General features: G+C 34.4%; 2 protein-coding genes and 1 non-coding gene across 3 annotated transcripts; all 3 read right to left on the bottom strand.

Moving 5' to 3' along the window:
* Positions 1 to 1,824: 1,824 nt before the first annotated feature.
* Positions 1,825 to 7,409, bottom strand: LOC104721646 (sister chromatid cohesion protein PDS5 homolog C). Its single transcript, XM_010439681.3, has 14 exons — positions 6,924 to 7,409; positions 6,077 to 6,280; positions 5,808 to 5,989; positions 5,378 to 5,504; positions 5,104 to 5,295; positions 4,959 to 4,997; positions 3,995 to 4,849; positions 3,792 to 3,905; positions 3,543 to 3,616; positions 3,319 to 3,370; positions 3,078 to 3,161; positions 2,951 to 3,000; positions 2,792 to 2,851; positions 1,825 to 2,701 (listed from the first exon to the last, which is right to left on the bottom strand). Exons 1-14 carry the CDS (start codon positions 7,023 to 7,025, stop codon positions 2,203 to 2,205), a joined length of 2,634 nt encoding a protein of 877 aa, XP_010437983.2. The 5' UTR covers positions 7,026 to 7,409; the 3' UTR covers positions 1,825 to 2,202.
* A 2,992-nt stretch (positions 7,410 to 10,401) lies between these two features.
* LOC104721645 (U-box domain-containing protein 45-like) lies at positions 10,402 to 13,637 on the bottom strand. Its single transcript, XM_010439679.3, has 3 exons — positions 12,761 to 13,637; positions 11,520 to 12,427; positions 10,402 to 10,894 (listed from the first exon to the last, which is right to left on the bottom strand). The coding sequence occupies exons 1-2, from the start codon at positions 13,414 to 13,416 to the stop codon at positions 11,527 to 11,529; spliced, it is 1,557 nt and encodes a 518-aa protein (XP_010437981.1). The 5' UTR covers positions 13,417 to 13,637; the 3' UTR covers positions 10,402 to 10,894; positions 11,520 to 11,526.
* Positions 13,638 to 16,451: 2,814 nt separating this feature from the next.
* Positions 16,452 to 16,525, bottom strand: TRNAT-AGU (transfer RNA threonine (anticodon AGU)). The gene has a single exon. It is a non-coding gene; the product is annotated as a tRNA-Thr (tRNA).
* Positions 16,526 to 17,369: the final 844 nt, after the last annotated feature.

Here is a 17,369-nt window from a genome sequence, read left to right as displayed (position 1 = left end):
ACATATACTCGCATAAGAAGATTTTGTTCTAAAAGAATGGCTAAAGAATCTATATGCTGATCTTGTAAGACCACAAATGTGGAGTACCCTGTGTGTAACCCATTCATGGTCCTGCTTTTTTGTTTTCAATATTCGCGTAAATAGTAGTTCTTTTTCATGTTTTCTTCTTTCTTAGTTGTAATAAACTAATTTTTTGGTCATGAGATTGGTATTAAAGTGGGATTAGAAGATTGTTTAGGGAGGAGATTAAAATTATTTATAAGTTAAGTTTATACTATGTTTAAGTTCCGCGAGGAACCATGTTTTATCCAAATCTTTGTTTGTTCTGAAGCTAATCTTGGCATAAAGTTTAGCTATCTACTTTGTCTAGCAAATAAATTATAAAACTAAAACCTGCTAAAGTCACAAATATTTACCATTTTTCTTGTCATATATATCCTCTTGCGAATATATGGATGAATGTTTTTTATTCTATATTTTGTTACCCCAACACTGAATCAGTTCGACTAGTATTGTGCGAAGGTTCATATCTCTATTAGGTTAAACTCTCGGATTTGATACAAAAAGTAAAAGAAAAACAGTTTGTGAAGTTAAAAGAACCGCGTGAAGTGTGAAAAAGGGTAAGAGCTTTGTGTGTTCTGACCTAAGAATATATTCAAACACTCAAAAAGGACTGTCTACATTCATTGCTTCCCGATGACACAGAACATAACTCCGACTCTTTCCTTATTAATATACTACACCAATAAAGATGTATAAAGAATTAAAGATAATGCTATCTGAACAGCCCTGACTTTTTCTTCATACATAAAAAAACGAAGCGAAGTCATGTATATAGGAGTGGCGTATACCGACCGTATAGTACATATCTAAATTGTTATGTTTGGAATTAGCCGAAATTTTTTGCTTAAATTATCAATTATATATGAGATGTGAGTCATATGATTGAGTAGTATTCAATTCTATCTATAAAAATATTAAGAGCAAATGGTTTTAAAAATAGATCAGATAGAAAGTAAACTCATTTCTCCTCTCGGCCTATAGAAAGGGGGAAATAAGAATATTGGATCCTGGTTCGTGGACCACATGTATCCCATCACCAATGAACCTCCATCTATTACACTTACATATATTATAATTATAATCTGATTTTACAAGCATAACATTAATGTTTCGCTTGTTAATGTCCAGATCTTGTTCTAATTAATACTGAAGTTTGTCTCTTTTCCTCTACCTGAAAAAAACAAAACAAAACAATGTACTGTATATTACTTGCAATTTTGATGCGTAATACAATACTTAAAATCCCACCGAAGACCTCAGATCTGATGGCCCTAGATCCTTATTGCAAGGCTGTTAATAGATTTGAAATTTGTTAAACCCTTCATCGATGTTTGAGTGTGACTATATAATAAACTAAATGTAAATGGAATATTCCTTACATATGGAAGCAAACAAAGCATACACTAATCCTTTCAGGAATCTCCAAGCATCTCGCAAGCCCACCATTTATACAATGCTTTTCTCAAGTCTTTGTTTAACTTAGAGAAACAATTCTTTGGTAGAGTACTACTCCAAAAAAAAAGAATGTTTAATCAAAACTCAAAAGTTATTTGGCAAAATGTTTGGCCTAATAAGTGACTTTAGAAATTATAGTTAACGAATAAATAGCCAAAAGTGGCAAAGAATTAAAACGGTTTTCTTGACTAAGCATAAAAGAAAAGAGTCACAGCTCCTAACGACAACACAAATACACATCAACTTGTTATCAACCTACATAAAATCCAAATTTCAATGATGATGATGGTCTGGGGAGAGAACTGCTAACAGTCGAAATGCGTTTAGAATTTATCTACCCATATATTCTCTGCAGAACATAGATGAACGTGGGTCAAAAAAATAAAAGATAAAAATAAAAATAACAAAAGCCACCTTACGTATCAACCTTAACACTACATAATGCTGATACCAAACCTAAGTAAATAGAAAACCACCACTAAGCTTCTTGTTTTAAAACAATTCTACACTTCTACTGCCCAAGACGATATCAAGTCTTCACCATTTTCTCACGGCCACCACCAACCCACCATTAGTCCATTACCACCACACACCATCAACGCTTAGATTTGCACCTTAAATTACATACTCATGATTGAAAAGAAAAAAAAGCGCAAGCCTTCTTCTCCTCAAAAGGCCAGACACTCATCGCTTCCTCTTCTTACCAGACTTTGCCTGACTTCCCTGCGACTTCCCTTTAGTTGCTGTTTCTTGCGCCTTCTCTTCAGATTCTGACTCTGTATCGCTCTCCTTGGCTTTGGAGGCAGGTGTAGACTTTGCTTTTCCCTTTCCTGTTTTGCTTTTCGCCGGTGCAGATTTTCCAGGTCCTGACTTGGATTTTGGAGTTGTTGTAGTCTTGGACGTCTCTTCCTTTTTCTTAGATGAAGCTTTGGATGTCCCAGAGGCTCCTTGGTCCTTCGATTTTCCAGATTTCGATACATTTTTCTTCAGCTTGCTGCTTCCTGATTTAGCAACGGTTTTTGGGGTTTCCTCTTCCTCGCTCGACTCTTCAGAGCTATCCTCTTCTTCTCTGTCAGCTTCCTTCGAATCCTTTGGTTTGCTCTCTCTCTTGTCATCCTGGGATTTCTTGCCAGTCTTGGCAGCAGAAGCAGCTTTAGACTTGCTTGATCCAGCTCCACCACCCCTGAACCATCAGAAGCATAGTATTACTCATTAGTAGAAAAATTTTGGATACTTTAACACTTGTCAACTATTTGCTTTCAGTTTCATATACTTTTTCGTTGATGAATCCATCTTTGATTGCTTGCCTGTCTTAGCTTTCTTCTTCTGGGGCCTGCATGATGGCAAACAAATATCTCATAAAATGGATCATCACGTCTAGATATAACTTCCAGTGCGACATAAACAACAGAACTAAAGAAGTAACACATACGCTGTAGAGGCTTCTTTATCTTCATCCGTCTGATCAGCAGCTTCTTCATCCTGCTGACAGAAAGTGTAAGTTACAGCAATGCGAAAAACAAAAAAAAGGCAGAGATGAATGAATTTCAATGCCTCACCTCTGACGATCCTGATTCATCCAGAAAATACCACTTCTGTTTCTTTAAGTTCAAGATTTCTTGATCGCCATCATCATAGCAAACCTGAAAACGAACATGGCAACAGCATAAAGCAATTAAAATACAATAAAATGGCCTGAATCAAATGAAATAAATATGTACCGCTTCGGAGAGCATTCAATAGGCTAATTGTTCACCACAATCAAATGATTATCAAGGAAAGAGATAAAGTTCGGCTTACCAGATGTTTCTTCTTAGCAGAATCATACGAATTGACCACACCTTTATAATACCTGCGGTAAAAATCCAAAATTCATTTAGAAACGTGGACAAAAAAAAATTGAACTATCCAAGGTGTTAGTCCAGACTCAGTTTTCTAATAGAAAAAACATAAAACAGACGATAAGTAAATTGCCTTTGTGTATATCAAATATAATTCCTAAGAAGAAAACACAAGATGCTTACGCTTGATCCATAGGCCACCAGACTTTGACCCTCGACCCAACTAAATTTTCATCATGGTTTTGTAGATCAGATGCCTGCAAAGAAATTGTTTCAACATGAAAAAAAATCTACAAGAAAAACTCGGACAGAGCACATGGCTGGTACATTTAAAGAATAAAACAACAGAAGGGAACGTATAGATGGTCAAGGAAAAATATCTTCAACTGGAAGAGAATATGAAGCTGCTACGTGAAATTACAAAAAACATACCTTCCCTTTCTCTAGACTTCGTTTTCTCTTTGTGTTTGTACTAGGACTTTCTTCTACTGGTTGCTTTGCTTCTTTCTTTGACTTTAAGGCTGAATTTCCAGCGGAAACAGCTGCCTGAAACACAATTGAAGTGTATTGGTAACAGTACAAGGAAAGGAAAGTCAGACATGTGTCGAATCAATACAGGTAAGGGTACTACTCACTTTTTCATTATCACCAGACGAAGTGTGTAATGACTCCTCTTCCATGGCTTTACCACGTCCTGGCTTTTTCTTATCGTCTTTTGGCTTTGTGGATTCTTGTGGACTATCACTCTCAACTGCTTTTTTCTCTGACTGCTTGGCTGCTTTTGTCTCAGTAGTGCTTTTCTTTGAAGGAGGAATTGTAGGCTTTGCTTTACTTGAAGAAGCAACCTTCTTTCCAGACTTTTTCGTCATTTGAGCCTCAGAAGTGTTTGGTTTTTCCGAAGCTTCTTCGGTAGCAATAGAAGCAGAAGGTTTGACCTCCTTTGTTGAGCTCTCCTTTTCCTTCTGGTTTGCAGTCTTCTTAGGGCATCTTTGCTCAGGACGATCCTCAGCCCTTGATGGAGAACTGGCATTGGTAGTTTCATCTGCTGATGTCTTAGATGGTGAAGGCTGCACGCTTGTTTTCTTCTCATTCTCAGAAGGAGTGGCTGCATTCACAGATGAATCATCAGGGGGCGAAGTTAACACATCCTTGCTGTCCAGGAGTGCTGCAGGTTCAGTCTCCTCTTTGATATCTGAACTTCTTGATGAATCCGCCTGTTTGACAGGACTGGATTGGTTTTCTTTTTCCTTAATTTGATGTTCAACGTCAGTCTTCTCTTCAGAAGTTTTATCCAAGTCAGTGTTGCTAGGATTATCAAGTTGTTGGGGCTCATCTTTGGCACCCGTATTGTCTTGCTTCTTTGTGGAATCAGTATCAATGGAAGAATCATTCTGTTGCGCCACACCATTGCTAACTCCAGACTTACTAGATTCATCCTTAGGTGCATCAATTCGCTCAGGGGTACAAATATCTGCTGCCTTCTGTTTATCCTGTTTTGATTGGAACATCAAAATCAATTAACAATCCACTTAAACGAAACGAGGAATGACATCTATATTTATTATACAAATAAACGAACTTAAGAAAAAAGAAACATGCCTCTACTTCCGCTTCCCTTGTTATATGACCTTGACTATCCTGGAGAGGAAAAACAAATATAAGAGCTAATGTAATTGGAAGATTTGCATATTCACCAAAAGTTGAGGCAGTGTGACAAGAAAACAAGTGAAAACTAAAGGCTTACTTCTTTTTCATTCGCAACAGCTTGGTCCTGCTGCAAAGCACTGAATGTCCCTTCACATATCGAAGCCACTATGTTACTATACTTATCTAAAGGGACACCCGACGATTTCACTGCTTGAGTCAGATACGTTTTGAGCTTGCTAGCACAGTTACTGAGAACTTTTTCTGCCAACCTCCGTGATACTTGAGAAACCTGGTGAGTGATGAAAAGTTAAAAGAGTTACGAAAGAGCATTGGTTGCTGATATAAAATCATTACGACCATCCATGTATTACCTCATCATCCTTTTTAACATAATAAAGAATTGGTGACAGCATCTCTGAAGGTATATCCTCGCTTTCCTCTAAAACGAGGGTCATAATGTTCTCCATAGATGAAAATACATTCCCTGAATGATGGTCCCTGAAAAGGAAAACAAACTTAACATCAGGCAAAAATTATTTTTGGATATTGTACAAGCAAACATAAGCAACACACAATAGAAAAGTTGTGAAATGTGAACTATATTACAAGTACATAAAGTAAAGTAGCACATCTTAGTCCATGGATAGGCAGAACGAAATGATTGAAAATGATATTGACAGAGAAAAACAACATCCATGAATCAATTGTGACATAAGGAACGACAGGGAACAAACAAGTAGACATCAATTCCATGTATGTGTACTCTATGGAAATTAGCTTAATGAATATATTAGCTTGTACCTTATACCCTTGAGGAAATGCTGGAACATCTCAATAAGAAGTGCATCACACTCAAGATCCAACATCACAACACATGATCTGACCTTAGCCACAGTTTCAAGGATTGAGATCCTTTTGGGATAGGAACGGCTGGATTTGTCAACTAGATCTTCAAATGATGATACAATTAACTTGAATACTTCCTGTGCATGAATTGAAGCAAAGAGTCAGTGACCAACTGGCATAATGGCCATTTTCCTCCAAGAAAAGAATACCAAACAATAAGATACCTTCATCTGTTCATCATCGTAAGGAGCCTCGGGAGCAGTTATTCTAGTAATCTCACTGATGCAGGCAGCGACTGCAACTTTCACTTCAACGTCAGAATGCTTGAAGAGTTTTCCACCGACTAACGCTTTCATCAATGGAGAGAGTGCATTCTGCATTGAGTCAGGAGGTGACTGTTCAACCTCCGCTAGGCATAGGAAAAGTTTCTGCAGCAAAAAGTATATAAGGATCAACAAACTCCAAAATCACAACATCCCCACCACACACTTGAAACTGGGTTAAAGATATAAAAAGAACAAAGAAGCTATGGAGAAACTTAAACTTCATCATTCTTCTAGTACAGGTTGATTCACACAATTGCTTAACATCTAAGAATACCTGATATCAAACATAACAATACCAAACAAACTAACCCCCCTGACTCATATTTAAACCACACATCCTTGGAAGATGAAACCAATTCAGTATAAAAAAAAAATACATTGGCAAGAGCAGAATTGTTCAGGCAGTCTATGTAAAGCAGAATTCAATAACAATCACATCCTAACTAGATGCATGCTCAATAAACGCAGATGGAATGAGGGCACATCTAAATTTTATCAAAAACTGAGAAAAATCACCGTAAACAAGATTTCAAATGCAGGAATAGAGCATTGTGTAGGGAGATTCACAGAGCAAAATTGAAGGAAACAGCAAAAAGGAGAAACGAAGCAGGAGGCACTAGTAAAATCCAAATCAAGAAATCCACACTAAAACACATGCACACACTTAGCATTGCCACGAATCCGAAGAAGAACACCAAGAGAAACACACAGAAAAAGAAAAAAAGAAGAAGAGGAGAGAGCTCACGTCAAGGAGAGAAAGAAGCTCATCGACAGAAGAAGGTGGGTCAAGAAGCTTAACACCAGCTTCAAGAATCTGATTCTCGACCTCTTTATCAGAATCAGACATGACTCCCCTCTCCTTAGTTTCTCTTCTCTCTCTCGTTTCGATTCGGGATGCGTATCTACGAATTAGATCTCTACAAACCCTAGATTCAGGAAACACACACAGAGAGGACTCCTCAGCGTGAATAAGCTAAAGCCACCGTCGATTCCACAGATGAGAAAGCTGGATTTGGCGGAGAAATAACGAGAAATCTCTCCCCCCACAGTCACTGAAGAACACGCTAGGGTTTTCTCTTCTCTCTTTTGTTCTCTCTCTCTCTCTCTCTCTCAATCTTAACAGTTTACACTTAAAAAAAAAAAAAAAAATTGTTTTCAAGACGCGAGAGAGGCCTTAAGCGCCGTTAAAGATTAAAAAAAAAAAAAAAAAAAAAAAAAAAAAAAAAAAAAATTGGAAGTATTAAATTTTGATGTACGGTTTGGTTGGTCGTCTTTTTGACGATGTGTTTGTTTCTTCTCGTTTTTATATACTTAAAAAAAAAAAAAAATGGAATCCAAAAATAAAGGGGAATCCAGTATTTGCGATCTTTTACCTTTAGTGCGGATTTCACCTTAGATTATAAACTCTGGTTATTTAATTTCCTCACTTTCGAATCCGATTTTTTTTTTTTTTTTTTTAATTTATTGGAGAAATTTGTGCCGTTCGTTTTATCAACCAAAATATAGAAAAATCACGAGACGCATTCGAAAAAAAAAAAAAAACATGACCGGTTGAACCGCTTCAGGATGAGATGGGATCAAATAATAGTTAAAAGATTTCTTTCTTCTTTTTTTTTTTGTTTTTTAATAAAGAGAAATGTTTTACGGGTATAGAAAATATAATTTCAATAGACAATTTATCCAAATTATTTTACAATTTGGCAGGATTGTTTTTGTAATATAATGTTGTCACTTTTATTGTATTATATTCTATATATATGATAGATTGTTTTTGACCAGATAATATGTTCAATGTTTCATATCAATACTGTCTTTGGAAGTATATATACAATTTTTAAAAAGAAACTGATTTTTTTTTAATGTCCATTGGCAAAGTGGGAGAAACTATATGGCTATTCATATTTGCTTCAACATAAGTTTGGTAAAATTAAAATATTTCAAATTAAATAATATAGTCCGGTGATTTAATAACAAAATGAACCAAACTGAATATTTATTTTTGTAAAATACTGATACATGCTAAAAATTCAATTTAGTAATATAATCACTTTCTAAGTTATATGTGTAACAAGTGAGTAATTATATAGTAAAAATAGAGTGATAAAATAACGGAAAAAACTGCACCGAATAAATTTTTCTATAAAATGCTAATTAAATTTAGTAAATTGATTGCTTTCATATGTTTAAAATACTCGCAATATATAGTAAAAGATTTCAAAGTTAAACTAAATAGCCAAGTGATCAAATAACGGAAAAAACTGCACCGAATAATTTTTTCGTAAGATGCTAATAAATGTCAAAAATTAAATTTAGTAAATTGATCGCTTTCGTATGTTTAAAATGCTCGTTATATATAGTAAAAGATATCAAAGTTAAATTAAATTAGCCAAGTGATCAAATAGCGGAAAAAAAAAACTAAACTAAATGAAATTCATATAAAATGATCAGTAATAATATGGTAAGAGTTAAGTTTTGTAAACTAATCTCTTTTTCTTTTTAATTATATGTTTAATACGTTCGTGATAATATAGTAAATCATTTCCCAAAATTTGACGAATACTTTAAACAACAAAAATAGTGATTTCAAAATATGAATAATGTATAACATTCATTACTAACATTGTTGTTTTAAAAACAAAACTACTTTTCTTAAACAATAAACAACTATAGAAAAAAACACAATAATTTTTGAGTTTTGTAGGACTAACACTTTAAACACTTGGTCCAGACCTTGAGCGTGTCAGCCCAATAGTTAAGCTGCTCAGAAACCATAGGAAAAGCTAATGGGCTGATCCAAAGATAGGCCGAAGTAAGATTCACTGCCATTGTCCGAAGCCCACAAGAAGGTCGACTTCCAGTGTGCAAAATTGCAAGTGACAATTTAGTAGGTAGAAGATTCACTTCGACAATGCTAATTACTTCATCGTTACCTCCGCTCTCACTCGTCGTACGCGCAACGGCGCAAATATACTCACTCAAAAAGTACCTAAAAAAATGGGTAATATGAGAATATTGTTATCATTTTATTTTTTCAAAAAATGAGCTAATTTCTAGTGTAACCTTATAGCAATTCCCTCTAAGCAAGTTTCTTGTAACAGGAAAATTTATCTTACAGTTTTCTTATAAAACATCACATGTATATTTTTACCAAATTATAAGCATTGATAGAAAGAGTATTATAACTTTATAAGCATTGGTAGTACTAGTACTAGTAGCCCGTGTCGGTGTGAGTGAAGACCACATTTTTCTTGGGGAATAATTTGCATGAGTTCGCATTCCCACGGAAGAAGATAGCGACAAGTTTAAGCAGCTACAGAGACTTAGACTCGTTTCAGATCGAACCAATCTCTTGAGTGTGAATGAGAGGATTATTTGATGTACCAACCGCATCGTCCTCAACACCCCTCTAATAATTTATACTTAGTCAAATTGTCAGGCATTGTATCAGGTTCTTAGACCGCATTGTGTTGACTACACCTTAGACGATTTTGCAGAATGTGATCATTCATAAAATCAACATCATTTAGTGACCAAAATCAAATTGTTTATGCCATTATACTACTATAAGTTATTTAGTTCAAGTGGCTTTCATATATTTTACAGTTTGTTTTTGATGGTATGTTTTGTGTTACCACTTACCAAAGTATATTTGTTATTGGAAAATGAAACGGCAATAGATAACTATGTTGTCCACACACATAGACAGCTAGTGCCTTAGTGCAGCTCTAAATCATAGAATTAGTAGATGAAGAATAGTGTTCTCCGTAACACTAAATCATACTTCTTTTGTCTCACATGGTTTGATGTTTTAGAGAATAATATTTGTTTCTCAAATATTGATGTTCTGAATATTTTTAATATATTTTTGTTTTAATAATTCTGATGTTGTAGAGTGTATGGAGTGGGAAAGTAGAAAAGTGAAAAAGTATCAGAAAAATAAATCATGAGAAGTTATAAATAAAATAAAAAAATCATAAAAAAAAAACAAAATTAATCATATATTCCCTTTATCTTAATATATGTATAAAATTCTAAACATCTAACTATGTGAGACAGAGGTAATATCAAACTACATCGAGTCGACAGCCTTTAATGAAAGCAGTCACACTCCCACATGTCTCTCCCACATTCAATTTATGTTATTAATTATTTAGATGTGTACTTTTTCAAATTTGGACCATCTTAAGAAATTTGTAGGGTTTTTACAAGGTACACATCAAGAATGATAGTATAAGCAGTCAAATGGTAAAAATTTATAAACATATACTCAAGTTTTTAATGAGGATTAATGCTCAATAAGCCAACAACAACCCAAAAAAAAAGATATTTACACCATATAATAAGAATAGAAAAGCTGATAAAACTTGTTGAAGTAAAAGCTAACAAAGTCCATAACTTTATAAAACACCTTTCACACTAAGCCTAGTAGACCTAGTGGGGTTTTTACTTTTAACAACTAACCAAACAAAAAAAAGAAAAGAAAAAAAAAGTAACTCCACATGAACAACACAACGACACATCGTACCTTGAGTACTATGCATTATATTAGATTGTGTCTGTACACATTTGTCGCATACCTCAGAAACTGATGAGATCTGTCGAAGCAACAACACTCTTTCTTTGTTTTTATTTCCTCTTGTTAAATCAGCTCATAGGTGTCTTTCTCTCTATTTTTATCTGCCTTCAGTTTTTTGTAGAAATGCATAATGATGACACCTACAAGACGTGATGCTCGATTATACTTCTATATTCATTAAAAATGAAATTGAGTAACATCTTCGCTACAAAACAAAACAATACTAACAAACAAATATAGTTAGATCGACAGATCCAATTTACTCCACGCCGCCACATTGTTTATTCAGGCCTATACTCTCTATTTTATGGAGCATTTGAGAGACGACCATAAAATAATGTCTCAAAAGATTCCAAAACTCTCTATTTGGGAAAATATATTTTTCAGAGAGAGCGATTTAAAATCAAATACAAAACAATAAAAGCAAAAGCAAGAGTGGACCAAGCCATACTTTGAAGTTTGAAAGGAAGAAAATGACCGACACTTTAGTTAAGGAAGATGGGGGCAATTTGGTAATCTTAAGATTTGGGCTATGTGGGTGGGGTCTCGAGGTAGTGTAAGAAACTGGGTGAAGTGCATGTGAGAGACTAAGTCAATGCCCCCTAACCCTATCCTAATTTACATATCATGCCACTGTCAGTGAGTGAGAGAGAGCATCAAATCAATAAAGCCTTGGGAAGGAAGTTAACAAACTTATCAATGTGACAACCTCACTTACTTTAATCTTAATATAGTTTTTAGATATGACTAATGACGACGACTTACATTTTTTTCAAAAGGGGAGGCTCTTTGAAGTGGAGCTCAAACTAAGTGACTTGAAATGCTCTGAAGGAACAAAGTCTTGTGGCAAGTTAGCTCTCTTCACGATTCTCTTCATATTGCTCTGTAAACTCTGTTGCACTAACTGCTTCACGGCTTTCCTCTCTTCGCTCATCATCAAATCGCTTTCCTCGTGGTTCAAACCATTGTCTCTGGTCCCATATATCGGTGCAGACAAGGCTCCGCATGATCCGGTACTATCCAAGACTTGCTTCCCTTTGTCTACTCTAAGACATTCTAGTAATCTTGAGGCTCTCTTTTGTGCCAATGCACTTCCTAAAAGGGTTAACTCGAGCAACGCTGATTCGATACCCGCCTCAATCATGATTTGTCGATCTCCGTATCCCTTGTGAGCCATCAACATTAGTATGTAAGTCGCCTTTTCTTGGCATCCAGGTGAGTCGGTCCAGTTCAGTACATCAACCAAAACCGGGAATGCGTCGCACACTAGACTTATTGCTTTTCTTCCTTCTGGAACTGCCACAAGATTGCTCAAGATGGCAAGAATCCTCTCGCTCACTTCCATATCTCCCAATGTGTTCAAGAGATACGTGATCAAATCTGTTTCGAGGATGAACGAAACGTTTGGTTGATAGATTGAGAGGTTGTAGAGAGCTCTCAGGGCATCTTCTCTCGCTTGTGAGCTGCTTGTTTCATCCAAATTCCGGAGAGTTTTCACCAGGAAGATAACCGCTCCAGAAGAACCAATGATCGGTTTGTTTGAATCCAAAGCACTTAATCCGAGAAAATTGGCGACCACAGCTTCTGCAATCTCTTGATCAGGTGTGTTTGGAGACTCAATTAGCTTCAGCATTTTGTGAACAGCTCCTGCTTTAACAATGGCTGCTTTGTTCCTGCAAAAAAGTGGAGGTATCTTCCGAGTCAGGGAACGTCTAAAAATGGGTAAAAAGATTGAAATAAATGCTTCCTAGTTATGCACATTGTTCCATACTTCATACTCACTCCAGAGTCCAGAGTCAAGACTCAAAGATAGATAGATAACAAAAAAATAAAGAAAAAGAAAAAAGCATGGAAAGGGACTTAACAGATGAATCCAATTCAGTTTTGGCAGACAAACAGAGAAATTATTTCACCAAAACAAACAAACAAAGAAGAAAAGATTCAGACAGAACAAACAAAAACAGAAACAAGAACAATGACAATGGAAGTGAGAGAGAGAGACTTACGCGTCGTTACCAATCCCAAGATTGAGCAGAGCGTAAAGCGAAGCGATCTGAGCATCTACGATTCGCGAGTCGTCGATCATACTAACCAACGGCGGAATCGCACCGAGCATAGCCAGCGTAACTCTCGCCTCCGAGTCTTCCTTAGCCAACAACCGCACCTCACTCGCCGCCGCTAGCTTCTTCTGAAAATCTCCACCGTCTTCCTCATCATCTCCACGCGCCGCCGCAGCAGCAGCAGAAGATTGTAACTCTCTGACCACGCGCTTCAACACCTCAAGCGCTTCCTCTTTATTCTTCGTCTCGACATCAGCTTCGACCTCAGCTAGATTCAACAGATCACAAAGCTTCTTCGATCTCTCCTCGAACGCTACGCCGTTCAACGCAGCACCTATCGTATTCGCTTTCGTTGACTTCGCCTTCGCCGTCGCCGTCACCGTCACGTAGCTTTCCTTATCGTCCTCTTCTTGTCGTAGCTCGTGACGGTAACGTGAGCTACCACCGCAACTGACGGCGTCGACGATCTTCCTACGGAACTTGGATCTAGAGAAGGTGCTCCAGAGACGGAAATGGTTGCCGGAAGTATTAGTAGAAGAAGAAGTGGAAGGAGCACGGTCAAGAATGAGAGATCCGATATTGTTCCGGTGACATTTCGCCATTGTTTGTTAAATCTCCGATCAGTTCTTTAAGCTTAAACCTACGTTTGCATCAGCCCCAAGCAAAGAGAAAGAGAGGAGAGTGTGAAATATATATATATATGGAACAAAGATGTTCACACATCCCAATTTTAAAAATGTATTATCAACTACACCAAGTAAATGTATTGCATGGTCACATATACCAACTATATGATTACATGTGCTCAACATCACGATCATTTTATTCCGATATGTTATTTGTCAGAATCTGATATTGACCATGTTTGACCGGCGTTGACCGATGTTGACCGACAAATTTTTAATTTTTAAAATTTTATTATAGTATTGGAAACAAAAAAAATAAAACTCTCTTATAGAATAATTTCTGGATTTTATTAATTAACAAAATATCTATTTTCATTATAAAGATATATTTTACATTTGTTAATGCAATTAATCTTATAATAGTTTTTATCAATTGTAAAACTTAACTTTAAATAAACTAAAAATCATTGATAAATTTTTCAGATATTAAAACTTTTATTTTACCACATATCCTACTATATTAATTGAGAAGTACAAATTTGAAACTAACCTTATAATTTGTGATGTATATGTTGTGATTTGAATTTTTAAACATGAAGATCTATTACTCAATTTATAAAGAAAACAATGTGTGTTTTAATGTTCCACATCGGTGGACTAGTAAAACTAAATTTATGTGGTTGATAAAATTAATAAATTTTATTTTCTCACAATTACAATATTATAATTATTTTAAAATATTTCACAAAATAATGATGCAAATACAACAAACAAACAATATAAAACTGTATAATATACATCAAACAAATTAAAATGCTATAATATTCTAAAGTAATTAGTATTCAGAAAGATATATGTTGATTTACCAAAGAATTGCAATGTTAAGTAAATACTGTCCATATTTTATTTATTATAACATAATTTTTCTGGTTTTAGTTTAAGTTTCAATATCTTAAAAACTGTTAATGATTTATTTTCAGTTTTATTTAAGTTTTGAACTTTTAAAAAAAAACTAACTATTATAAGATTAATGCATTAAACATATATAATATATCTTTATATTGGATATATATATATATGTTTTTTTAACCATAAATGATTCAACAAAACAATTTTAATACTTTTGTTTCTAATATTAAAAAAAAAAATTTGCTGGTCAACACAGGACATATCTAGTCAACGCCAGATTCTGACAAATAATGTACTAAAATAAAAATGATCGTGATGTTAAGCACATACCATCGTATAGTTAGTACATGTGGTCATGAAATACATTTACTTCGTGTAGTTAGCTATACATTTTTAAAATTGATATGTGTAGTCATATATTTCAGAGCTCACTATCTTTTTTCCTATATATATATATATATATATATATATATATTTCTTTTTTGAGAAAGAAAAAGAATTATGGTTGACAAAAAAAAATTATCATTGGTTTGTTTATTTGGAAGCGAAAACAGAGCGAATGTTGACCGTTTAATTGTTTGTTTTTTAATTTATTTTTAATACAGATTTTTATTTATTTTACTTCTTGATTTACCCAAGAATATATATATATATATATATATATATAATACTAGACTATTCGATCAATTATAATTCAATTATACATGTTTATAGCATTATCGTTTATGATTTTTTTATAGCGTCACCGTTCTCTTGTACTATCACAATTCTACATGGAGTATGAGGCCATGGCCATCACTGATTTCAACCGTTCAAATTTTACCACATCGTGTCAGGGAAGCTTCTACAGTTTCTACACAAGTCCCATCATATTTGTTATTGGGTTACTATTGAGGCAATTTCTTTAGTTTGTATGAATAATTTTTCCAACATACAATAATTCAGATTTCATTATAACATACACATATGGTACTGTTATTTATTATGTCTTGTTTTTTCAAGAAAAAAAGAATTAAATATGTTTATGTCTTTGATTCAAAGTGTCATTAAAACGAAATACTACAGCATTTAACACCTGAAAAAAGGGTAGCAATTACTGTATGTAACTACAGTATATGTATATTGTATGCTCATGTTGCATAGTGGACATCCTCCAGTGGAAGAGTTCGAAAATGATATAACTGCGTGTTGTGTTGTTTGGTCATTCCACTATCTCAATTTCTCAATCTTCTACTGGTACGCACTCAACCCATCACGCACCATAAACATTTTCGGTGAATATTTCCTAACTTCTCCAATCTTACGAACAAAATATGTATCAATCCAGCAATCATAGTAATAATTCTTTTGCTGAAGGGCTTAACAGTAATAAGAGTTGATTATGTTTTTTTACAAAAACATACGAGTCTAGTCGAAGGGGTGAGCCGCAGACGATCAAAGCCATTCAGAAACATTATTATACAAGTCAAAGCACGTGGAAGCTTTGTCTGAACTAAAAGAGAACATTGAATAGATTGTTTTACTCGTAAGTCGAAACTAGCTTCAAACGAAAGCCTGACTCTTCCCATCTTACTAGTATTATTCTTTATTCTAGTTTCCAAGATGTTATAGAATAAGTTATATATTGTCACTTTGATTGGATTATGTTTTTGAGTGGGTTGTTCAAGTATCCAACAAATATTGATCCAGTTTGTTTGTTTGCATGTATATATGAATGAACTACAATAATATTTAAGCGAATTCTGATATTCGTATTTAAAACTAAATCAATACTTTGAATTTGATAATACTACAAAAGTACAAAGTACTCACATATTTCGGATAAAATATAACTATACAAGCAAAATATGTATGAAATGAATTCTTGTTACAAAAACTTCCAAACATATATGTTCCGAATGAGTTAATGACATCAACACAACGAACCGGGCTGACGATGACAAAAGTTCGAATCAACAGTAACATGTACAACACATACATGTCAAACATCCAAAACAAATAAGTAGAGTCGGTGGAGGGGGATGATTAAGATTAACTGTAGACTGGGCTATGTCAACAGAGAGGGGTATGATACAGTTAAGAAAGGAAAAAAATAATTATAATGCTTTCATTGAGAGTTGAACTCAAGACCTCCCGCTTACTAAACGGGTGCTCTAACCAACTGAGCTATGAAAGCATTTGTTTTGACTTTAAACTTAAAACAATATATTTTGGTTTGTACGGAAACGTTTCTCTTACAAATTACAATCACTGTTTATGTATTAAAAAGATCAGTTACTACGTAGGTTAGGAGGGCATTGCCCCTCAGTTCTTACTAACCTCCGGTGTGTAATCAACATGTTGCTAGTTGTGGGCGAGGAGGGATTCGAACCCCCGACACCGTGAACATATGTAGTTATATATATATGTACTACTAAGGTACAGTCTATCTCGTTTTTTAAAATATGAGTCTTTACTAAAATCTGCGACGTGATTTAACTGTTGCCTCTTTTTTGTAGTTTGTTAAAATTGTTTATATGTTTTAGAAGATGTACGATTGGTTATCTCAATCAATCTTTGTTATATGGTTAAATTATAACTCCCATCATCTGTGTGTTATATAATTGTAATCATGATTGTACCATGAATTGAGAATTTACATACGATAGTCTTTTAGAATGTCCACCATATTCTTCTCAAGGCTCTTATAATTCAGTTATTACAGATGCATATATGAAAATAAGAAATAAGAAATTTGTTATATCACTTTATTAGAAGTGGAAATTTGTCCCCATTATAAGCAAAGAAAAATTTCCCCATTCTAAGCAAAGAAAAATTTCACTTTATTAATATTTTTATTCGTTTGGTTTTCCTGTTAAATTATATTTTTGAAAAGTAAAATAAAAAGGATATAAAAGTTTAAATTAGAAAAAGATCAAATTAAGAATCTTAAATATTTTAAAATAACAATCATCAGATAGAAAATATTCAAATTAATTAGGACATAATTTCTTAAATTAAGATAAGAATCCAGTTCATCG

The sequence above is a fragment of the Camelina sativa genome, chromosome 11, assembly GCF_030686135.1.
Source record: "Camelina sativa cultivar CO46 ecotype springtype chromosome 11, ASM3068613v1".
NCBI classification, from domain to species: domain Eukaryota; kingdom Viridiplantae; phylum Streptophyta; class Magnoliopsida; order Brassicales; family Brassicaceae; genus Camelina; species Camelina sativa.
Note: the sequence above shows the minus strand (reverse complement) of the source record. Positions and strands in the feature narration are given on the sequence as shown.

Coding starts and splice junctions, on each gene's coding strand:
- LOC104721646 (XM_010439681.3), bottom strand. CDS start 7,025: ATGTCTGATTCTGATAAAGAGGTCGAGAATCAGATTCTTGAAGCTGGT. Junction 4,850..4,958: donor CAAGGGAAGCGGAAGTAGAG/GCATGTTTCTTT, acceptor CAATCAAAACAG/GATAAACAGAAGGCAGCAGA. Junction 3,371..3,542: donor TGGTGGCCTATGGATCAAGC/GTAAGCATCTTG, acceptor TTTTTACCGCAG/GTATTATAAAGGTGTGGTCA.
- LOC104721645 (XM_010439679.3), bottom strand. CDS start 13,416: ATGGCGAAATGTCACCGGAACAATATCGGATCTCTCATTCTTGACCGT. Junction 12,428..12,760: donor CTTGGGATTGGTAACGACGC/GTAAGTCTCTCT, acceptor ACTTTTTTGCAG/GAACAAAGCAGCCATTGTTA.